The 20,630-nt window shown below is 38.9% G+C and overlaps 1 protein-coding gene across 9 annotated transcripts in view; it reads left to right on the forward strand.

Annotated features, from left to right (window-relative positions):
• Window positions 1-11,922: 11,922 nt before the first annotated feature.
• Window positions 11,923-20,630, forward strand: part of LOC128604204 (multiple PDZ domain protein) — a 40,015-nt gene continuing 31,307 nt past the window's right edge. For 6 of the 9 annotated variants that reach the window (XM_053619115.1, XM_053619119.1, XM_053619122.1 and 3 more), the window contains exons 1-3: window positions 11,923-12,028; window positions 14,660-14,716; window positions 17,379-17,548. In XM_053619115.1, the coding sequence (XP_053475090.1) occupies window positions 14,701-14,716; window positions 17,379-17,548 (186 nt within the window). In that variant the 5' untranslated portion in view covers window positions 11,923-12,028; window positions 14,660-14,700. Of the gene's footprint in view, window positions 12,097-12,383; window positions 12,481-14,659; window positions 14,717-17,378; window positions 17,549-20,630 lie in introns of all 9 variants that reach the window. The other 3 variants (XM_053619116.1, XM_053619118.1, XM_053619117.1) reach the window with 3 other exon arrangements.

The following is a 20,630-nucleotide window of genomic DNA, read 5'->3' on the forward strand; positions in this document are numbered from 1 at the left end:
AGGTATTCTCAGGCTAATTGCGAGGGATTTAACGGAGATTGCGATACTTATGGGTTCAGGTCCGAGCAGTTGGGCTGTCATCTATCCATTAGTGGGTGATAATGTCGACGAAAATTGGCACTTTGACATCATACCCAAAATAATGGCGCTACTTAAGCACTTATATCCCGTAACTCATTTTCTCATGCTGCCAGCGATGTGTCCGCCAGCACATTTCAGCAGGATCATGGTATGGTAAAGACACACCGGCAATTTCTTTACTTCCAGTGTCACCTATTTATATATACTGAGGTGTCATTTTAATCATGTGCCGTACTCACCCCTCTTGATCTTTTTTCCCCCTCAGATTTAGTAATGTTACACCCTTGAAGGAAAAAAAGCCATGTGAGTTAGCCAAAAGCTATGCTGTGGAGCCTGGGGGGGCGGGGGGGATTTGGTCAAGTGAGACCAAAATTGTATTATTATTTTTGCCTTGCCAAAAAAGCTGCATGTGAGGAAACTCAACAATGATCATCACCCTGAGAACACCAAGCACAGAGTGAAGCACGGTGGTGGGAGCATCATGCTGAAAGTTATCTATAGCCACCTGACTGCTTTCATGACTCATGCATCTTACTCTGTCACTGACTTTTGGTTGACGGCATAGCCTAGGTAGAATTGAAAGGCTTGATCTGTATACAGTATCTCTCACACCTAGTGGTCTATATATTCCATTTTTGCCCTTCATGGCATACTTGGTAGCTGGTTCATAGCAGATTTTATTTTTGTGTAGCAAGATGCAATCCAGGATCGGCAGACAGAGAAAGAAAAATGTGTCTCAGGGCAAAGAGCTTGCTAAAAAGGGCAACCTTATGAACCGGCTTGTTCAGTTTCATAGTTTAGCCCCATCTATTATATCCCCTAGAGGCGGGCTGTAAAAGAGGAATAAACACCGCTCCTCCCACAGTCAGTGTTAAGTGAGTGATCATATTACTGAAGGATGTTGAACATGAGTGGCAGAGTGAAATAGCAGTAACAAGGTGATGTATTATAACTGGGGGAAAAATTGCTTTCAGAGTGTTACCGGCATTAAAGGCTGTGGGGAACACATTCAACCACATTTGAGACTATTTAAAGAAAGAAAAGAAAACCCCCCAAATGTGCAGAGATACACAAGAACGATGAAAATGAGGAATATGTGAATTTGATAACACTTCATTCAAAGGGTGACTAGACTAGCGCTTGTGTCATAACCCATTCATAATCTGTTGGATTGATGCAATCCTTATGTCAAAACTTGCAAGGTGATCTTAATGTTTGGTGTTGTTATGTGAATGATGAAAGAGAGAAGAGAAAAGAAATGTCAGTTATCATTATGGGTCGACTGTTGGGTCAAGCTGGTAATAAACCACACATTTTTATTCTAATGTCTCTGCTGACATCTTTGCTTTCTCTGAAGTGTCCAACTATCATCTTGTGAAGTGTACTTACTGTATCTACGTCATAGAGAAACACACAAATGTGTGCTCTTCATCTAGAATAGTGCACCATCTGCATTCAAGACTATTATGAAGTGCCATTCCAGTACATCTTCAGCCCATGTCAGCTGAATGAATGACTCTCAGGCTCACAAAGTCTGACCGAAGTAATAATTTTTAGTATAAACATCCAGTGTACAACATCTGAGCTGCTGTTGTAGAAAATTAATCAACACTGCTTGACTAATCAAAATGGGGAATTCCACAGCAGTGTGGTATGTCAGAGTGTCTGCTATCTCAAGGTCTGACAAAGTTTTGGTTAAATGGTTCATAAATGGTTCATAAATTGTCAAAGATTCCTTCATGAATGTCTTTTGAAGGCCCTTTGTAGGTCCCCTTCAAACAAAGTGTTACAGGGATTTCCTAGTTTTGTATTCAAATTTGTTCTATTCTACTGACTCAGCATATGTTAATATTGGTCAGTGCTATCTTTTAAATGAGCAGTGCTCTAGGATGACCCGAATTTACCACTGCATATTCGTCAAACTGTGCAATTAACCTCAGTAAACAGTGGAGTTAATCCACAATAGCAAAAGCTAATTGAGATTCCACCACTACGCACATCTTAAAATGTGCTGAGCGCACCAAGAAAGTTAAGACATGAATGCTTCAAAGAGACGCTCTATTGCTCACCCGAAACAAAACCCATTGAATTCAGATCTAAAATGAAGGGTTTTTTTTCTGTCTGCCACTTCCACAGATGCTGTTAGACAAACGAAAAACTGGATCCGGCGCTGAAGGAGTAGAACATTGTCTCATTCTGTTTTTTTCCCTGTTCGTTTCAGTTCCTCAGATGCAATAGATCATCCAATTTTCAGCTGATATGATGTCTTGCCCAGAGCAGATCGATATTTCCCTCTCTCTTTTTTTTTTTTTTTGAAGATAGGCCTGGATGGTCTTGATCAAGTCTGGACTTGTGCAGCTTGCCAGACATACAGGATATATCTCAGAAAGCTCCTGTCGGAAACAGAGGTTTCATAGTCCACCAGCACCTCCAATGAGCTGATCTTATTCAGCGTGCGGAAGGTAATGATGTTGAGGAATTGGATGAAAATGAATTCCATAAAAATGACTGATCTTTCAGTTGCAATCTCTTCAACACTGAGCAAATCTGGTGTGGCAGATAATGCATGTAGCCATTAAGTCCTAAGTAACTGATAATTGTTTTAACTAATGGACTCCAGTCAGTTCTCAGATTTAGGGATCAGCAGATATAAAGATTCGCAAAGTTTTTTTATCTTAAAGATAAATATAGCTTTGCATTGCTGAAAGAAATCCAATAGGGTGGATGTATGTGCAGTCAGTGGGGTTCTGGATTTAAACAACAGTGTACTCACCATTCTAATACACTGTACCCAGTACCAGACACCAAAGACACGCTCAGAAAAAGGGGTTCACAAGGGTTCTGTGACTAGTTCAAAGATATTTTCTCAAGTGGCTCTACTTACAAGATTCTCTCGGAGAATCTGAGACCTTAGTTTTGGAGTTTTACTGAAGAAACATTAAAGTAATGCAACGTCACTATATGTGTCTGTTTAGTGCTCCGAGTGTCCGTATCTGTATTCGGATTTAAACCCAAAGTGTGAAATGTTTTTGAAAATTATATATGAACCCTACCACTATGTCCTTGGATACACTAGAAAACACTGGGGGGAGGGGGATCCCAGGGATAGAAATGCAAGCACTGTTAGAATGGTGTGTGAATTCAGACTCTTACAGTTCCTCAACCTCAGCTACATCACCTGAGTTCATAAATGGTCTCGACTAGAGACGCGTGCAAGATTATTTTTATATTCCAGGAGCCAGAGTTATTAGTTTTGCTTGTACCCGCCTAAGAGATTTTCTAATGCATTTAGCTGGTTCTGTTTCCTAAAATACAAATAAACTAGTAGCCAAATTTAAACAATTTCATCCCTGACCAAGCAATTACTAAAGATATAATGAACGCTGTAAATGCAGCAGTGTAAACACCGACTAACTTTCTCCCATGAGCTCTGTATCTGAACAGCTGTGCATACCTGCATGAAAGTAAGACCCAGAAAAGAACACAGAAAACCCAGAAACCAGAAAAAAAAGAATAGTGCTTCTCCTATTCGTGTATGTATTTGTGTTTGCTTACAACACATTATCTGTTCATTCCAAGTAATGTATTCAGATTTAGTTACATCCCTACATTATGGGATTTAGATTGAACCTTTATTCTAGGAGTGTATAAACCAGACACTAAACTGGCTAACGGTACCAGCTTAAAAAATAAATAAATAAAATAAATAAAAAACGCTCCACTCTTGTCTGCTTGTCCGACCACCAACCCCCCCAAAATCCCCCCTCCCCCATAACAAAAGAAAACTTTGCGCAGTAACAGTTCAAGAGCCACAATCTTATCAAGCTGTTGTCATGTTTGTAATACAGTGTGTATATACTGTATGCACTGTATATACGTAATGTATACAAATAAGAATGAATTGGAAACATGGATTATTATGAACTGCTCCGTTTCAATCAACAGCAAAATATTTTCATTCTCTCACTATTGAAGTCACTATTGAAGTATTTATTGCAGGGCAACAGGTTGATGTTTCACAAATTACATTGTGGAAAAAATACGGTTCATTTGGTTTTCAAATGCGGGAACAAACACCAAAAGGTCGAAGTAATGATTCACTGTGGGTCCTGTTGTTTCTTTAAAAATTAATTAAAAGAAACACAGCAAAGGATATGACTATGAAAAGAAAGTTTTACTTTCTAGAAAGTTTTTTTTGTTTACTTTATTTTAAACAAACAAACAAACAAAAAAAACATCCTAGGCAGAGAATATTCTGTTGTAAATGTTATATCCCATTCAGTTAAATATCACTTGTTACTCGGGTTGTACCTCCAAAAGCACACTGTTTGTGCTTTTACGTAGTTAAAATACTTAGAAGATATGAACCTCAATTAGAGCAGAAAATTAGACCTTAATTATCACTCTTGTACCTTTGAGGATACATTTATATTGTCCTTGGGGAGAAAAAATGAGCTTGTACAGTACCTCAATGGGTCATGAATATATTTTTTGGAAAACTACCATAATGATGTTGTAGCATATATGATTATTAACTGATGCAATATATTGGCTGTAGCTGTAAATTACTGTCAAAAAGCCTTGTGCTATATTGACTTATACCACAGTGTTGCTGAATGTTTGATCCTGACAGTAGTTCCTGCTGCAAGGTTTAGATTAATTCTGTCATTCTAATATGGTATTGTTTCTTTAGTAACAACTTAAAAAAGGATGTTGTTGTATGTGGTAAATGGTCTGCACTTATATAATGCTTTTTTAACCTGAGCAGTTCCACAAAGTGCTTACACTGTTTCTCATTCACACACACACACCAATGCAAGGTGCTAGCTTGCCATCGGGAGCAACATGGGGTTCAGTGTCTTGCCAAAGGACACTTCGACATGTGGAGTGATGTGGGCCGAGAATAGAATCGCCAACCCTACGATTAGTGGACAACCCGCTCTACCACCTGAGCCACAGTCACTCCAAATGTGGTATGGTACTCTCCACAGAGCCATGTGTAAGTGATGCCCAAGCGGTGCGATAGAAAATTGTTCACCTTATTGCCAGGAGATCGCAAGTTTGAATCAAAAACATGAGAGCAAAATTGACCATGCCTTCTGTGTCAGAGGGATGGTTTTACTCTCTCTCTCCTGTCAATCACAGTGACATTAGCCAATCGTAGACGGCTGTGAGCTCATGTGTGCAGAAGAGGGTAGATAGCACATTCCTCAGAGTGTGTTATGTTGCCTTAATGCAGCATGAGCAACAGTCTGAAACGATGTGGAGAATGTCTTCAGGTGTCTCAAAGCACTTTTGGAAGGAGTCTCCAGTGTCAATACATTGTAAAGCTGCAGTTTTAAGTTTTAAATTTTCCGACGAATGATGAACATTTCTACAGATTCTCAGTAATTTGGTAAGTTACATTTGAAGAGAGAGAAGAAGTGAAGTTGGTGAAGGAACAACAGTTTATAGTGGCTATAACATAAGTGATAACATGAAGTAACTTGGTACATGGATGTTCCATAACATTAAATGTAACAATAACTTGATTAAAAAATGTACATGCCATCCTTTAATTAATAATAAAAAAAGAATCTCTCACAAATTGTTGTGGTATAACGCTTTGGTCCATATTTTTATTGGAACATAATCTCTTTCAGGGACATCAGACCACATCATCATTGATTATTTTCCTGTTACAGCATGCACCACCATGTTTTATTCCTCATGTTTACTAGAATTTTTTAAAAAAATTTTTACTTTAAGCTTCCATCCATCCATCCATCCATCCATGGATGGATTTAAGCTTGACCTTTTTTTTCAGTCCTTCTAGCAGGCACCTAGTAAACACCATATGAAGAGGAAGTGAAATGATCCATAGCAGCTACATATGTCAGACTATTTCATCATTTCACGACTAACAGACGAGTTTAAAAATCTCGGGATGCACGCTCATATATGAAAAGGTACAGCATGCAGTATCAACCAAAAACCTAATGTAAGAGGCAACCCTTGCATGCAAAATCACAGAAAATCAGTCCAACCTGGAGTCTGTAGAAAAACAGTTTGTTTATTTGGATTGGAATTTTCTCAAGCTTGGGAAAAGAGAGATAAACACTGACGTTGTTTATCTATAAAACTAATCCACATAGGTTGCCCTGGAGTGCCACATCCCTATAGAGATTTGTCTTTTCCTTTTTCTAACACTCCAAATTCAGCCCATGAAAGTGATGGTAATGAGCTGTGTGTTAGATAAGGTAGATTGCTAAACACTAATGTGCTGTGGCCCTTCAGGAATGAGGTCCGGCCAAAAAACTGACCAAAAAACTTCTGTGTACTTTTTATGACCATTGGTGGTGGTGTTGTGCTTGGTCCCACAAAAATCCAGAACCATTTTCCTTAAAGTTCTTGAAACGTGCAGCATTATTCGATGTGTTGACATAATTTTCACTGAAATAGGAAGTCAGGGCGACACATATTTGGTGACTCTGCGCCCTTTTTAAATAGCCAATAGTGTTTAGATTATCTCACAGCCCAGGCTAAGCCGTACTTGACAGTAAGTACCTTGGATTTTTATCACATTTGGGACAGGACACTTCAGATTCTAGAGAGCATTTCTATTTGTTGGATAGAAAATCTGATGCAGAATGATGTCATCAAACCGTTGATCTGTATTGGTGGTAGAAACAGAATGTAAATTTGGCATGCACATATCTTCTAAATGTGACTTTTGTCATTGTTTTGGAGCACCTTAAGGATACCTTATTCATACTAAAAGCCACAAAACTTCATTTGTGATTTCATGGGACTTTAAGACCAGTAATGGTTCATCTATAGGGGAAGGTGGGGCACATGCACTAACCCACTTAGCTTCCTCTAGGTAAAAATGTGAAGTGGAAGAAGCACTAATTGGGGCAGGAATCACTCTGCCCCATGTTCAGTGGAGGAGCAGCATACAGATCTGTTAATGTGGTTGTTTAAAAATTCCAAGATTGTGATTTATAGCAAATAATGGGAATAAAATCTAATAAAGTGCAGACAGTGTGTCTATGATGTACAGAACCGTTTTTATTGTAAGATATATTGCAAAAATTAAGGTAAAAGTAGATTATGGAGTGGATAATGTCTGTACATTAGAAATGCGTGTGCACCATGGTGACCCTGTTTCCTATATGCAATGAGTGTGCAAAAAAAGAAAAGAAAAGAAAACTTTCTCTCCCTTTTCCAATGCCTATATTTTTTTGTGCTAGTTTGGACAAACAAAGTATTTTGTCCATCTAAAACTGCTCAAAACAAAACGCTAGATTGAATGTTGTCGACTTTCAGCTGCCAATTACTGGGTTACTCTAATAATCACTAGATACTGTAGTAGACTATAGCATACGTCAAGTGTGATAACCTCTCAAGTTACTTCTGTTTGGGGCTATGTCATTATAAAGATCTACAGTTATGAGCTGCTCGTGTTGCTTAAGACATTTAAGACATTAAGAGCAAGTGATCTGATGTGGATGCCAAAAACCAAACTTTATATTGGTGTTCTTTTACCTTTAAGAGGAAGTGGGGGCTTATTTATACCAGCTGTCCCAATATAAATGTTTAATTCTTTGAAATTAGGTGATGAAGATTTACCGAGAACCAGTAAAAATGTTCACACACTATAGTGATCAGGCCTTTGTAGTGTCCTGACTCTGGTAAATCCACCAGATGTTACAGATGACAACATGCACAAATACCACATCGATATATTTCAAAGCCAAGCGTGGGCTGTCAAAACATCTCATGCTGTAAATATTGATCATATAAACATATATATATATATATATATATATATATATATATATATATATATATATGTATAGGTGAAGCCTAAAATATCATTATTTTGTTCTCTGTGTTCAGGAGAACAGAAGAGCCTAGTGGATCATTAGAGGCGGCTTGGGTGAGGTTTCTCTCTGTCACTCTCCTGCTGGCAGCCTGACATGGATCTGTGGCACCTGAGTGATCGTTCCCGCCGTGTGAGACAGTAATAACGGTTATTATGGCTCTAATACTGTCTGCTTTGTCTCACGCGAAGCCGCTTCGACTTAATGCGGAAACAGAACACAGCAGGATGGAGTCAGAGAGTCAGGGTCTAGGAGTCTTTTACAGTTTTTTTTTTTCCAATTCATTACAAATGTTTCTGTTTTCTAAAGCCATGGCATGTCTTAAAACTATATACACATTTAGCAAATTTAATAAACTGTGAGTACAAAAATAAAGCAAAATATTTGCATGGCATCTCTGAATGACAAAATATGCCTAATAGTCCATGAATGTCATTAGCACTTAGGTCTATCTGTGGTTTTATCCATCCATCCATCCATCTTCTATACCGCTTATCCTTTTCAGGGTCACGGGGAACCTGGAGCCTATCCCAGGAAGCATCGGGCACAAGGCGGGGTACACCCTCGACAGGGTGCCAATCCATCGCAGGGCACTTGTGGTTTTATGTATTTTATAACTGAATAAATACAAGCCTATGTTTGATAAATATCTGCTCCGTCTTCAAGGCAGAACGGATAGCAATACTAAGTTCAGGTTACTGAGTTTTTCATGTTCTCAATGCGACCATGTGGGTTTGCTCTGGGTTCCCCGAGTTCCTTCCATTCAAAAGTATGTCCTTAAATTCCAACAGCAGCTATTTGATCTTGAGTTCCACCTTTTCACACTGAGGACAACTGAGGGACTCATACACGACTATTACAAAAGGTGCAAACGTTCAATTCTGAAGAAGTCAACATGGTACATTAAGAGCCAGGGGGGTGTAAACTTTTGAACACGATGATCGGTGTAAATTTTTATTGTTTTGTCCTCTGGGAAACATGTAAATATCTATGGAAAAATAAGATCTTTCAACAAAATAATAACAATTTACAATGATCATCCCGTTCAAAAGTTTACACCTCCCTGGCTCTTAATGCATCATGTTGCCTTCTTGATAATCAGTGAATGTTTGCACCTTTTGTAATAGTCGTGTACGAGTCCCTCAGTTGTCCTCAGTGTGAAAAGATGGATCTCAACATCATATAGTCACTGTTGGAAAGGGTCAAATATGAAGAAGATTCTGGAAAACCAAAGCATGTGCAGGACCTGGAGGATTTTTCTGAAGAACAGTGGGCAGTTTAACTGCTCAGGACAAACAATGGACTCATTAACAACTATCACAAAACATAAACACAGTCGTTGATCATCCAGGTAACGACACACAGTGTTAATAATCAAGCGTGTGTAAACTTTTGAACTGGTTCATTTGTGTGAATTCAGTTATTATTGTGTCTTGTGGTCTATATGTAAACATCTGTTATGTGAAATAGCTTATTCAGGGCAGAACTAAATAAAAAACAAAATGCAATTTTTTTATGATCACTCTTTAAAAAATAAAATAAACATTTTGCAGATTCTGCAAGGCATATGTAAATTTACAACCATCAGTTAGCTATGAGTTATTTTTGCATAATTGTGACAGACATCTCAGAGATGTGATTTGAGGTCAAAATGCCAGTTTTTCAAGGCTGATGTGTGTGTGTGTGTGTGTGTGTGTGTGTGTGTGTGAGTTAGGTTAGGGGAGTTCAACTCCCCTGGCTCTGCTGTAAAGGCAGTTTATTTAAAAAAAATTATTTACATTTTTTTTTAAAAAAAACAATACTTCATAGGCATACATAGAGCACACAGTCCTTGCAGAATGCTGATACATTTAACTTTGAGCTTAACTTTGTCACAGGCACTGACACTAAATCAGATTTGATCAGCAAGGCACATCTGGGCAGAGATGAAGAGCTTCTAATCCTATAAACTACATATCATTCTTCAGGAGATCTTCAACGCCCTTCTCAAGGTGCTGTGTGATGTGAGGGTGCTGGAGCATCCCCTACACTCAGGATGGTGTAACTGCAACTGGCAAATATGTTGATAATAATAACGACATGTGGTCATTTGAGCATGACAGATTCACTAAGTTAATTTTAGCAGCCTTCACAGAGAGACCTTTAGATTTCATACAAGAACCCTGTCATACAGAAATGACCAGGCTATAGCTAATTAACAGTGGGTATGATGATTTTCTTTTCCATCTGCTAATCAAGAAATGAACTTTCCAAAGTGTAGTGGATTACAGAGGCTTGCATAAGTATTCACCCCCACCTCCCTTACACATTTTGCACTGTTACAACATGGACATGGGATTTTATGTAATAAATCTACACAGTACAGCCCATAATACTGAACAGTGTGTGGGTTAGTAATAAAAATGAAATAAAACTTGTACATGTAAGGCACTGCATCTATATGGATGTGTGCAGGTCAGTGGTATTAAGCGATACATTTTTCAAAACTATTTTTGTGTGTGTGTGTACATCCCAAGGCACTGATATTTCATTCTACACAAAGCTAAAAATAACTAAAAATAAAAAATGGAAAACAAACAAAAAAAATACCCCCCCCCATTTGTAATTAGTTGCATTAGCAAACAGTGGGTTGAGATTCAAAATATTTTGAATTTAAAAAGCACACAAAATGGACTAAATGTCAGTAGCGATGTCACAAGAACCGATACTTCGGTACCAAGTCGGTACCAACATTCTTAAAACGTGACGGTACTTGTTTTTCTGCAGTATCACAGGTACCGTTGATAATGAAGGTACCGTGGTTGCAATTCTTCCGGAACTGAAGGGGGCAGCAAATACGCGTAAGTGTTTTAGTCGGTCCACAAGTAGTAAAGAAGAAGAAGAACGCCTACAAGCACACGGGGAAAACTACAAAAGATGGCGACGAGTTTAGCTCCGCCCCCAACTTGTTGATAGCAAAGCTAGCATCTATCGTTCATTTCAAACAAAGCGAGGAAACACCTGGAATTCGGCGAAGCACCTGAAAGACAGATCCTATATTATGTTTGTTTGAGGCAGCTGGCATTGTAGCCGTGAAACCAGCTAATGTTATGCTCCATGTAATGTTAGCGATAGCCAGTTATTTGTTAACGACGCTAACGCATTGCAGTGTTATAAACTACCTCCTAATGGGCCACCATACATCGCCATTCAGTCCGTGTCCTGTCAGCTAATTGTAGCCTAATGTCACTAATAATTATTTAAATGTTTATGCTTTAAATAAATCTTTTTGGCCTGCCACCATATCAGTGAATTTAAACTAATGCTTGCATTCAGAGTATAAGGTGTGTGTGCGCGCGCGCATTTAGGAGCGCACTTTAGCACTTGTTATTAGCACTTAGCACTGTTTAATTAGTCATTGTCAGAACGTGTTTGATAACTAAAATATCCCCCCCTCTCTCTCTTTGCCAGTATTAGCCAGGGGAGGATGTCCTCCAGGAGTTTTTAATTTTATTTTTAAATGTTCATTTATTTATTTATTTAGTTAAAACCACACCGTGGTATCGACTTTGATATGGAGTATCCTGTTTGGTTTGGTTTGGTGGTATCAGTATGACTACTAGATTTTTGGTATCTTGACATCCCTATGTATGACCTTAAATTAGATAATGCCATCAACAATCGAACAATAAAAAAAATTACAAATTCAATATGTAAGCGTAAAAAACTATGTGATTAAAAAAATGCTATACTATAAAACATCGAATAATATTTAACAACGCTAACAAGTTTTACTTTCAGATCTTTCAGTACATATTATTATTATTATTATTATTATTATTATTATTATTATTATTATTATTATTATTGGATGTATTTGCCTGTCCTTCTTATTGACTATTTTAATGGGCACGCGGGCCAGTAACCATGGCAGCCAGCGCGCGGGGTGCTTTAGAGAGAATTGAGGCGGGGCTTCTCGCGCTGTCTGAGCTCGCTCTGTGACTGACCATCTCACATCGCCCATCTTTGAAACGGTCCCGTTAACCGGAGAGCTGCGTCCCGTCCCGTCCTGATACAACTGGTTATAACGGATTAACTCTCGGGTAACTGGCGCTTTTGTTTCTGGAGTAAACTCAGACGACTTCAAAAGCTTTTTTTCAACCCGCGGGGAGTGAGTTTGTTTGGTCACTTTTGTTCCGAAGTCCGCTTTGGTGTGTAACAATGTAGCGAGATACAGATAGCCGCGGCTAACGCTAACTCTAACGGAACACCATCTCTTTCCTTATCACATCAGATCATACAAACAGTCTTCTTTCCCATTTTCGCCATCACTTTGGTCGGTGTTTTAACGCATCGTCCCGGGTCGTATCCACACACACAGACACACACACATTTTTTGTTGTTGTTTTATGTGTCACTTTAACAGCCTGTGACCTGTTGCTTCCTCGGTCCAAACAGCTGAAAGCGGATTGAAGTGTTGGAGTGGCGGTTAAAGCCATTAGCTTTCTCAGGCTAACAAGTTTGATTCATTTACAAACAGAAACATAGATTTACGGTAAGCATTAACATGGAAGCAATAAACCAGACTAATACACGGTCTCGTTTGCAGGTCAAAATAATATAAATAATAATAATAACAACAGTATATAACACTATATTAGATATGCAGTGTACCTACAACATTATAGTAACTTACTATACTATAATATGTTATAGTATATAACATATACTTATATGTTATATATATATAATATATACCAAATGTTTCGTAATCAAACACTTCAATGCAAGTCTGATTAGTACTGTATACTATAAGTTAGTAATATAGTAAGTTCCTAATATGTATGTATATATATATATATATATATATATATATATATATATATATAAGAGAGAGAGTCATACTTCTGACAGCTTCTGATTGTTATGACTTATTTGGCACAGTTTTAAAAACTCCAACCCACCAGATATTTCTAAGACTTATGATGCAAAGATGTTGAAATTGTGGATTGCATGAATCATTAAGAGTCTGAAGATTATTTTTATTTTGATAGATGGCCAGATTTTGTACTACTGAAGCCTGTAGAATGTAACATGTATTATCATAAACATTAAAAGTCAATCTTACAGCAAGACATGTTTGATATCCAGACGTTGCTAGATCTGTAATGCTTAAATATAAATGTTTGACCACTGATGATCTGGTTTGTGACACGTTTTTGTCGTTAAGTTTGAACCGTGTGTAGCTGAATGCGTTTTGTTTATCTTTAAGATGTGAACTGCGGTTGCAGCCATTTTCAGCGTGGAAATTTAAAACTCAAGTAGGTTGCTAGTGTCGCATTTGATATTCAGTACGCTTACATGGACGACAATAATGCTGTATTAACCCGATTAAGATGATACTCTGATTAAGAAACTAGCATGTAAACAGCAATTATTTTATTACCGTAATCCAGCTAAAGTCATACTCGAAGTAAAAACAAATGGAATTAAGACGTGTGGAGTATTCCTGTTTTTGGCGCATTATTGACATGTGTTACAGACATGTACACACCTTAATCACACTATTAACGTCGTGTGGGAGTTTTCACCGCATTTTACGACAGGACACATACACACACGGCAGTGCTCAACCTTTTTACGGCAAACAAGAGAGCACAGCTGCGTCCCAAACCGCGTACTTACCTGCTATATAGTAGGCGTAATACATGTATTTCAGCTACCATATAGTCGGTAAGTACGCGGTTTGGGACGTAGCCCACGGCTTCAAGCAGTTGTCTATTTGCATGTATAGCATGACGAATAATTAACTGCACTTGAAGCTTTCGTGAAATTAAAAAATTAAAACACCCAAAACTGTATATGGTACCATAACGAAGATGAACTGTATGTCGATACGTGAAATTCTGGAGGGACGTCGGACAGTGTGGCGTGGGGATGTAATGACGTGTGCCGTTAATCGCTCTATGTTCTATAACATGTAACACAGGACCATGAAAGGAATATTCTAAAAGCGACTCATGTAAACATCTTACTCACAATATTGTCTTATTCAGAATAAGGTCAACAATTAGAAATCCATGCTGTACTGTACACAACAAATCTAGTCGTTGCAGGTTCGAGCCGGCCAAAGGAGGACGGTAGTACATATATACAAGCTTTAGTCCAATACAAAAATTCAACGACCCTACAATAAAAGGCTCCTTAGTAGAGTGTGGATTATCAGCTCTGACTTTTGCAGCCCCGGTGCTTCTCCTAGGAGCTGATATGATAACAGACATTATCAGGCCCCAGGATAAGTGAGATTCCTCAACAAGGGTGCACATTTGGAGGGCAGCAGCAGTTCCCTGCATGGTTTAATATTATGGTTTGCTTTTATGCCATCAAATGTCAACATTCCCCTGGAAAAAAAAATAGAGCTGTGAGCACAGGGGGGAAAACAATCACTGTAAAATTGGCCACTTTGCTCATAGTGGGTTTTTTTTTTGAAACTGTGAAGTATGAAACTTGTATTTTTGTGAGATATATAGTGTACAGCAATGTCTGTTTACTTTTAAATAGCAGTCAGCGTTGTCTGTACTAAATCACTGCCACTAAAGTTGTTCCAGTAGTGGCAGACATTGTGTGATGACTATTACATACTGGGATGCTAAAACAATATATGATTAACTCGTGAAGTAATGGCTTTCCTTTATTAAAACAACTTTTTCTTTTTTTTTCTTCTTTATTTACAGGTGTCTTTTTAAGTGAGAAAATCAAGAAGGCGGGAAAAAAGATGATTGAAACAATTGGTATGTATTGCTATTGCACTTACAATACACACTCTAGCCTAGTTTGTTGATGAGAATCTAAATCTATGTTTAATAATTACACAAAGAGAACTAAGACACATTTATATAGTGATCTCTATCCTTTGAGAGTAAGGACACTTACTCCCTAGCGTGTTCATAATTATTTCCAGGTTCATTTCTAAGTCATCCACAAGCAGGAGTGACGTCAATTCAGCCGAGAAGATTTTGCGATGATTAACTTGCTTCTCGGGGAACAACGCATTTGTTATGGTTTATAAGTTGGAAGTTATAACACTTTATAAGTTCTGTTTCCTTCCCTGAGACTACAGGAAGGAGTTCTTTTAGATACTATATTCGATCCTTGTTTTTGTCTAGATCAGTGTTAAAGCACTGAAAACCGACAGCTGAGTAGATTCATCTTCTGTGTAAAGCTTGAACTTAATCAATTCTGTTGTTTTTTCATTATTTCATTCATTTAGCTACAGTGGAGCAAAGGAAATAAACTATCCTCCCTTCCCCCATGTGATACAATAAGCGCTTGATGTTAGTCAGGGTCATGGTGGATCTGGAGAATGTCCATCACAGGGCATCATGCGCGCGCACACACGCACACACATTCACACTTTTTCTGTAGCCAGTCCAGCATGTTTTTAGACAGTGGGAGGAAACTGGAGTTCCCAGAGAAAACCAGCGCAAACATGAAGAGAATATACAAAAACCCATACAGACACTGACCAGAGCTCAGGATCAAACCGTGGACCCTGGAGTTAGGTGTGAGAAGGCAATGCTAGCCACTGCACAATCACACTGTGTAGCTGATGTAACTGTAGCTACAAATTATGATATCAGAACAGCCAAGTATTTCCTTGTTGAAACTGATCGCCTATTAGTGTCATACTGATGCATCACGAGTACTTACGTGAGGAACCTCTTGAAAGTCCGCTAACATAAACTTACACGCATCCAAGCCAGATAAAATGCCTCGACACTGGAATCCAAAAAAATAAAATCTCCCAGTTACACACACTACCGGTCAAAAGTTTGTGGACACTCGATTGAAATGTTTCTTATGATCTTAAAAACCTTTTGATCTGAAGGTGTATGATTAAATGTTTGAAATCGGTGTCGTAGACAAAAATAGAATCGTGCCGACGTATTCATTTCTTTCATTAGAAAACGAACATTTTATTTACAAGGAACGTTTTTTTAAAAGGATGACTCGGAGCGAAATATTTCTGAAAAACAGCCAATAAGTGTCCAGCGTAGGTGGGAACTCCTTTAATCCTGTTTATAAAGCATCTCGGGAATTCCTCAAGAAATCGGGGGAGAAAATGATAAGAATACATTTCTGAAAATTCTAGGCCAAAAGGGGGTCTACTTTGAAGATGGTAAAATACTAAATTATTTTCGATTTATTTATTTATTTATTTTAATAACATAATTCTCATAGTTCCATTTGTGTTACTCCAGAGTTTTGATGACTTTATTATTATTCTAAAATGTAGGGGTAAAAAATAAAGAATGAGTGTTTCTAAACTTTTGACTGGTAGTGTATGCCCAATTTTACGCCAGCTTTGAAAGGTATACTCAAAGTAAACAATGTGTACCCATTTTTTTTTTTTTGTGAGTTGTGTGAGCAGCATAGAGGAGGATTTCAGCCTTGTTCCAAACCTACTCATGTTTACCGCGACTGTAGCAAGAGTTGTGAGTTGTTATTGGATTTTCTGTCAGTGCTTTGTGAAGAGGCACTGAGAGGGCTGTTAAACAGCTCCGACACTCCCACACACACACACACACACACACACACACACACACACACACAGTACTGTGTTTGGGATTAGTCAAGCTCTATGAGCACAAAAATGGCCTCCACTGATCCAGACTCTCCTGCGTTGCTGCACTGACTCGTGCACCTGGATATCAGAGTCAAGATTCAGGGGCCTAGCTGGGGTTTGGCAGGGAAACACAGACACACACACACACACACACACACACACACACACACACATTCAACTCTCAGAGATCTTTTGTTTTTCATTTTCCTGTCTCAAGCTCAGAGACGTGTGTGTGTGTGTGAGAGAGAGTGAGTGAGAGAGAGATGGAGAGAGATAAGCTGAGTCATATTCGACAGTGGTAAGGCTAAGCTAAGCCAAATCTATGAATTGTATCATTGGCCCTGCTCTCTCTCTCTCTCTCTCTCTCTCTCTCTCTCTCTCTCTCTCTCTCTCTCTGTCCCTGCCTCTCTCTCTTTCAATCATTCACTTCATTTTCAGCTCACCTGGTTGGATCTATTGGGGATAGGTAGTGTTACCCAGGAGGCATCCTGCGCTCAGATTCTATTACTCAGTCCCGGCACGAAGCCTCCTGCTGTTACAGAACATGACACACACACACAAACCAGCAGAGTGAAAGCTTTGCAAATGCAAAGCTTTGAGCAAACGCTAGTATTCAGGAGGCTTCAAATACTTGTCACATTCAATCAGTCAGTGCAAATAAAGACAAACCACAATCCTGATGTTTTATTTTTTTTTATCAACAATTAATTTTGGAAGCTGTGTGACATTATGAGTATCAGTTATGAGCGATGAGTATCAGCTTTGTGTGTTTGTTTCATGGGAAACATGACTGAAATGTGCATTTGTGTGTGTGTGATGCATTATAGACACGCAGCGCTGCCTTCAGGCAGTGGAACGACTGCAGGCTCGTCTGAAGGAGAAAGGAGGCGACGTGCCCTCTGACGAGAAACTGAACCTGCTCAAATCCGTCCTGCAAAGCCCTCTGTTCCACCAGATCCTCGCCCTCCAGAAATCAGTACAGCATCTTAAGGAACAGGTACTGTACACAAGCTAGGCTCCCCTCAATCCTGTTCAGCTTATAGCATACGTATAGTTAGTGCAAAACTACAGTATCAAAAAAGCTTCCGAATTCGTACTGCACTTCTTACAGTTCAACAGTCTCACCAGGAACAAAATATGCTTTAAACATATTATGCTAACTTAGGTCTAACCTCTCTGATCGATCTGGTAAGGAAATGGTGTCATTAACCATGGATCCAGGAATGTTTTGCTAAGCCGCAGCGCACTACTTTTAATAGAACCATCACGAGACCCATATTTTATGCGTGTCTACAGTTGGAGTCTGATGGAGGGGCTTTTTATTCTTAATTCCTTTTTCAGCTGTTTCATACAACGCTTCTACACAACTGTGAGGGTTTAGTCATATCCATATCGCACAAATCTATCCATTTGATGTTACAATTGCGCTTTATGATTTTCAATGACAATTTGCACTTTGTTCCATGTCTAATATCTGATATATCAGAGGTGGACACAGTAGTAACCCAATGCGTCTGTATACACACTCACCAGCCTCTAAACCTGCAAAATATGCAATTATCCAGTCAGCCATTCATGTGGCAGCAGTGCAATGTATAAAATCAAGCAGATACAGACACAGGTCAAGAGTTTGAGTTAATGTTCACATCAAACCTCTGAATCAGGGAAAAATCAGCGACTTCGACCGTGGCACGGTTGTTGGTGCTAGACTGGAAACGGACCTGGGATTTTCATGTACAGCAGTCTCTAGAGTTTACACTGAACTGTGTGGGGGAAAAAACTCAATTTCATCCAGTTTGCAGCAGTTCTGTAGGTTAAAATGCCTCGTTGATAAAAGATGTCAGAGAAGAATAGCCAGAGTGGTTTAAGCAGCCAGAGCTGCAGCCATTCATTATAACCGTGGTGAGCAGAAAAGCATCTCAGAACACACAAAAGTATGAAGCTTGTGGCAGATGGACTACAATAAGAGAAGACCACATCAGGTTTCAGTCCTGTCAGCCCATACCAGGATTCTGAGGCTACAGGTTCACCTTTTCAACATCGGAAAAACATTGCCTGGCCATTTTCCGATTTAAAGTTGTCCAATTTCAGACAAAATATTCAAAATGCAACCAATGATTTATGACACTTATTTATAATCCTATTACAACTACGGGAGCACAGTGGCTCGGTGGTCAGCACGTTTGCCTCGCACCCACAGGGTTGGGGGTTCGAATCCCGATTTCATCCTGTGTGTGCGGGCTTTGCATTATACTCTCTGTGCTTTAGGGGTTTCCTCCAGATAATTTCCTCCAACAGTCCAAAGACATGCATTGTTGATTGGCATTTCCACGTAGTCCGTAGTGTGCAATTGTGCCCTGCCCGTTTAGGGCGTCCCCCACTTTGTGCCCTGAGTTTCCTGGGATAGGCTCCAGGCGGCCCTGTGTAGGATAAGTGGTACGGAAGATGGATGGAAATTACAACTACACTGCCACTGTCAACGTTCTTCATTACGAGTCATAAAATACATATGATACAAAAAAATAAATGTGTTTGGTGAGTTTGGAGTGAGTCACGTACTTGTGCTGAATGTAAGGCCGTGCTCAGGGGTTACTTCTTCACTACAGTAATAAGCAATAGTGAAACGGCGTTATGACTCACGGTTCTGACTTCTGTAAAACCTCAGCTCAACTTTAGCTCCTCATTCATTCAGGAATGTGAACATTTCAATCAGGTTTCAAAACGCACCACTAGAATCAACTCGAGACTTTTTTCTTGGCTCTACATGGGAAAGTCACATTCACACACAAGCGGTGCTCAATTTCAATTCATTTCTTTTGTGCTTTTAACTAAAGACAGTGTCAGAAAGCCACTTTACAGAAATCCGTGATAAGAAACAGTGATGAGCAACAGTCCGTAAGAACATTTGGAGGAAACCTTGAGAGAAGCTGCAACTCAGAAGAGGAAAGCTATCATTATCCGCTTGACTTGAGATAGCGGGATTAGAGTGGGAAGTACAGCTTGCACGAGTATGTGCGAGATTAAACAGAAGAAGTATCTGAGATACAGTGAAATCATTTAGCAGACAAATGGGTAATTACAACCCCAAGTCCATAAAAGTTGGGACACTGTGTAAAATGTTAAATAAAAAGAGAATGCAATGATTTGCAAATCTCATAAACTCATATGTTATTCACAATAGAAAACATATGAAATGGTTAAACTGAGGAAATGTACCATTTTAAGGAAAAAATAAGGTCATTTTGAATTTAATGGCCGTCTCAAAAAAGTTAGGACGGGGCAACAAAAGGCTGGAAAAGGAAGTGTTACTAAAAAGAAACAGCTGGAGAAACATTTTGTAACTAATTAGGTTAATTGGCCATGGGACATTTCCTCAGTTTAAACATTTGATATGTTTTCTATGTTCTATTGTGAATAACATATGGGTTTATGAGATTTGCAAATCATTGCATTCTGTTTTTATTTACATTTTACACAGCGTCCCAACTTTTTTGGAATTGGGGTTGTATATTTAATCCCCCTTTTAGTGTATATAAAGGACAGTAATACCAACACAAGTGATACTGTCATTATTATAGTTGCTATAATAACTCCATGTGCTAGCGTACTGAACCGTTGAGAGCTGCATGTATGATTGTGTATAATACGTGCGTATTTGAGTCTTCAGGAGTTTTCCGAGCTGTCTTGAAGGTCTGAGTTCACCATGTAAGTGAAACTATGTTAGGTATGTTGGGGGAGGCTTGCGCTGCAGAAGATTAGAGCTTAACGACTCGCTGTGTTCACTTACTCCCTTCACGTACATTTCTCCCTTACTCGTTTTTTCTTTTCCTCTCATTTTCTTCTTTTATGAGTTGTCATCTATTATTTTAGCACTGAGGTCAGAAGGAAGCACAAAAGCAGAGTTATTCAACCACGATTCGCCTGTCACTCTAATAAACGGTGCCTTGAACATTATTCCAAATCTTCCTTAAGATTTTATACGGTTCTGAGCGCCTCAGGCATTTGAAAGCATTCAGCAGCTGAGAAAAAAAGAATGTAATCAAGAACTTTTTGTCTCAAGGTTTATAATAACCACACGG

The sequence above is a fragment of the Ictalurus furcatus genome, chromosome 29 (genome assembly GCF_023375685.1).
Source record: "Ictalurus furcatus strain D&B chromosome 29, Billie_1.0, whole genome shotgun sequence".
NCBI lineage: Eukaryota > Metazoa > Chordata > Actinopteri > Siluriformes > Ictaluridae > Ictalurus > Ictalurus furcatus.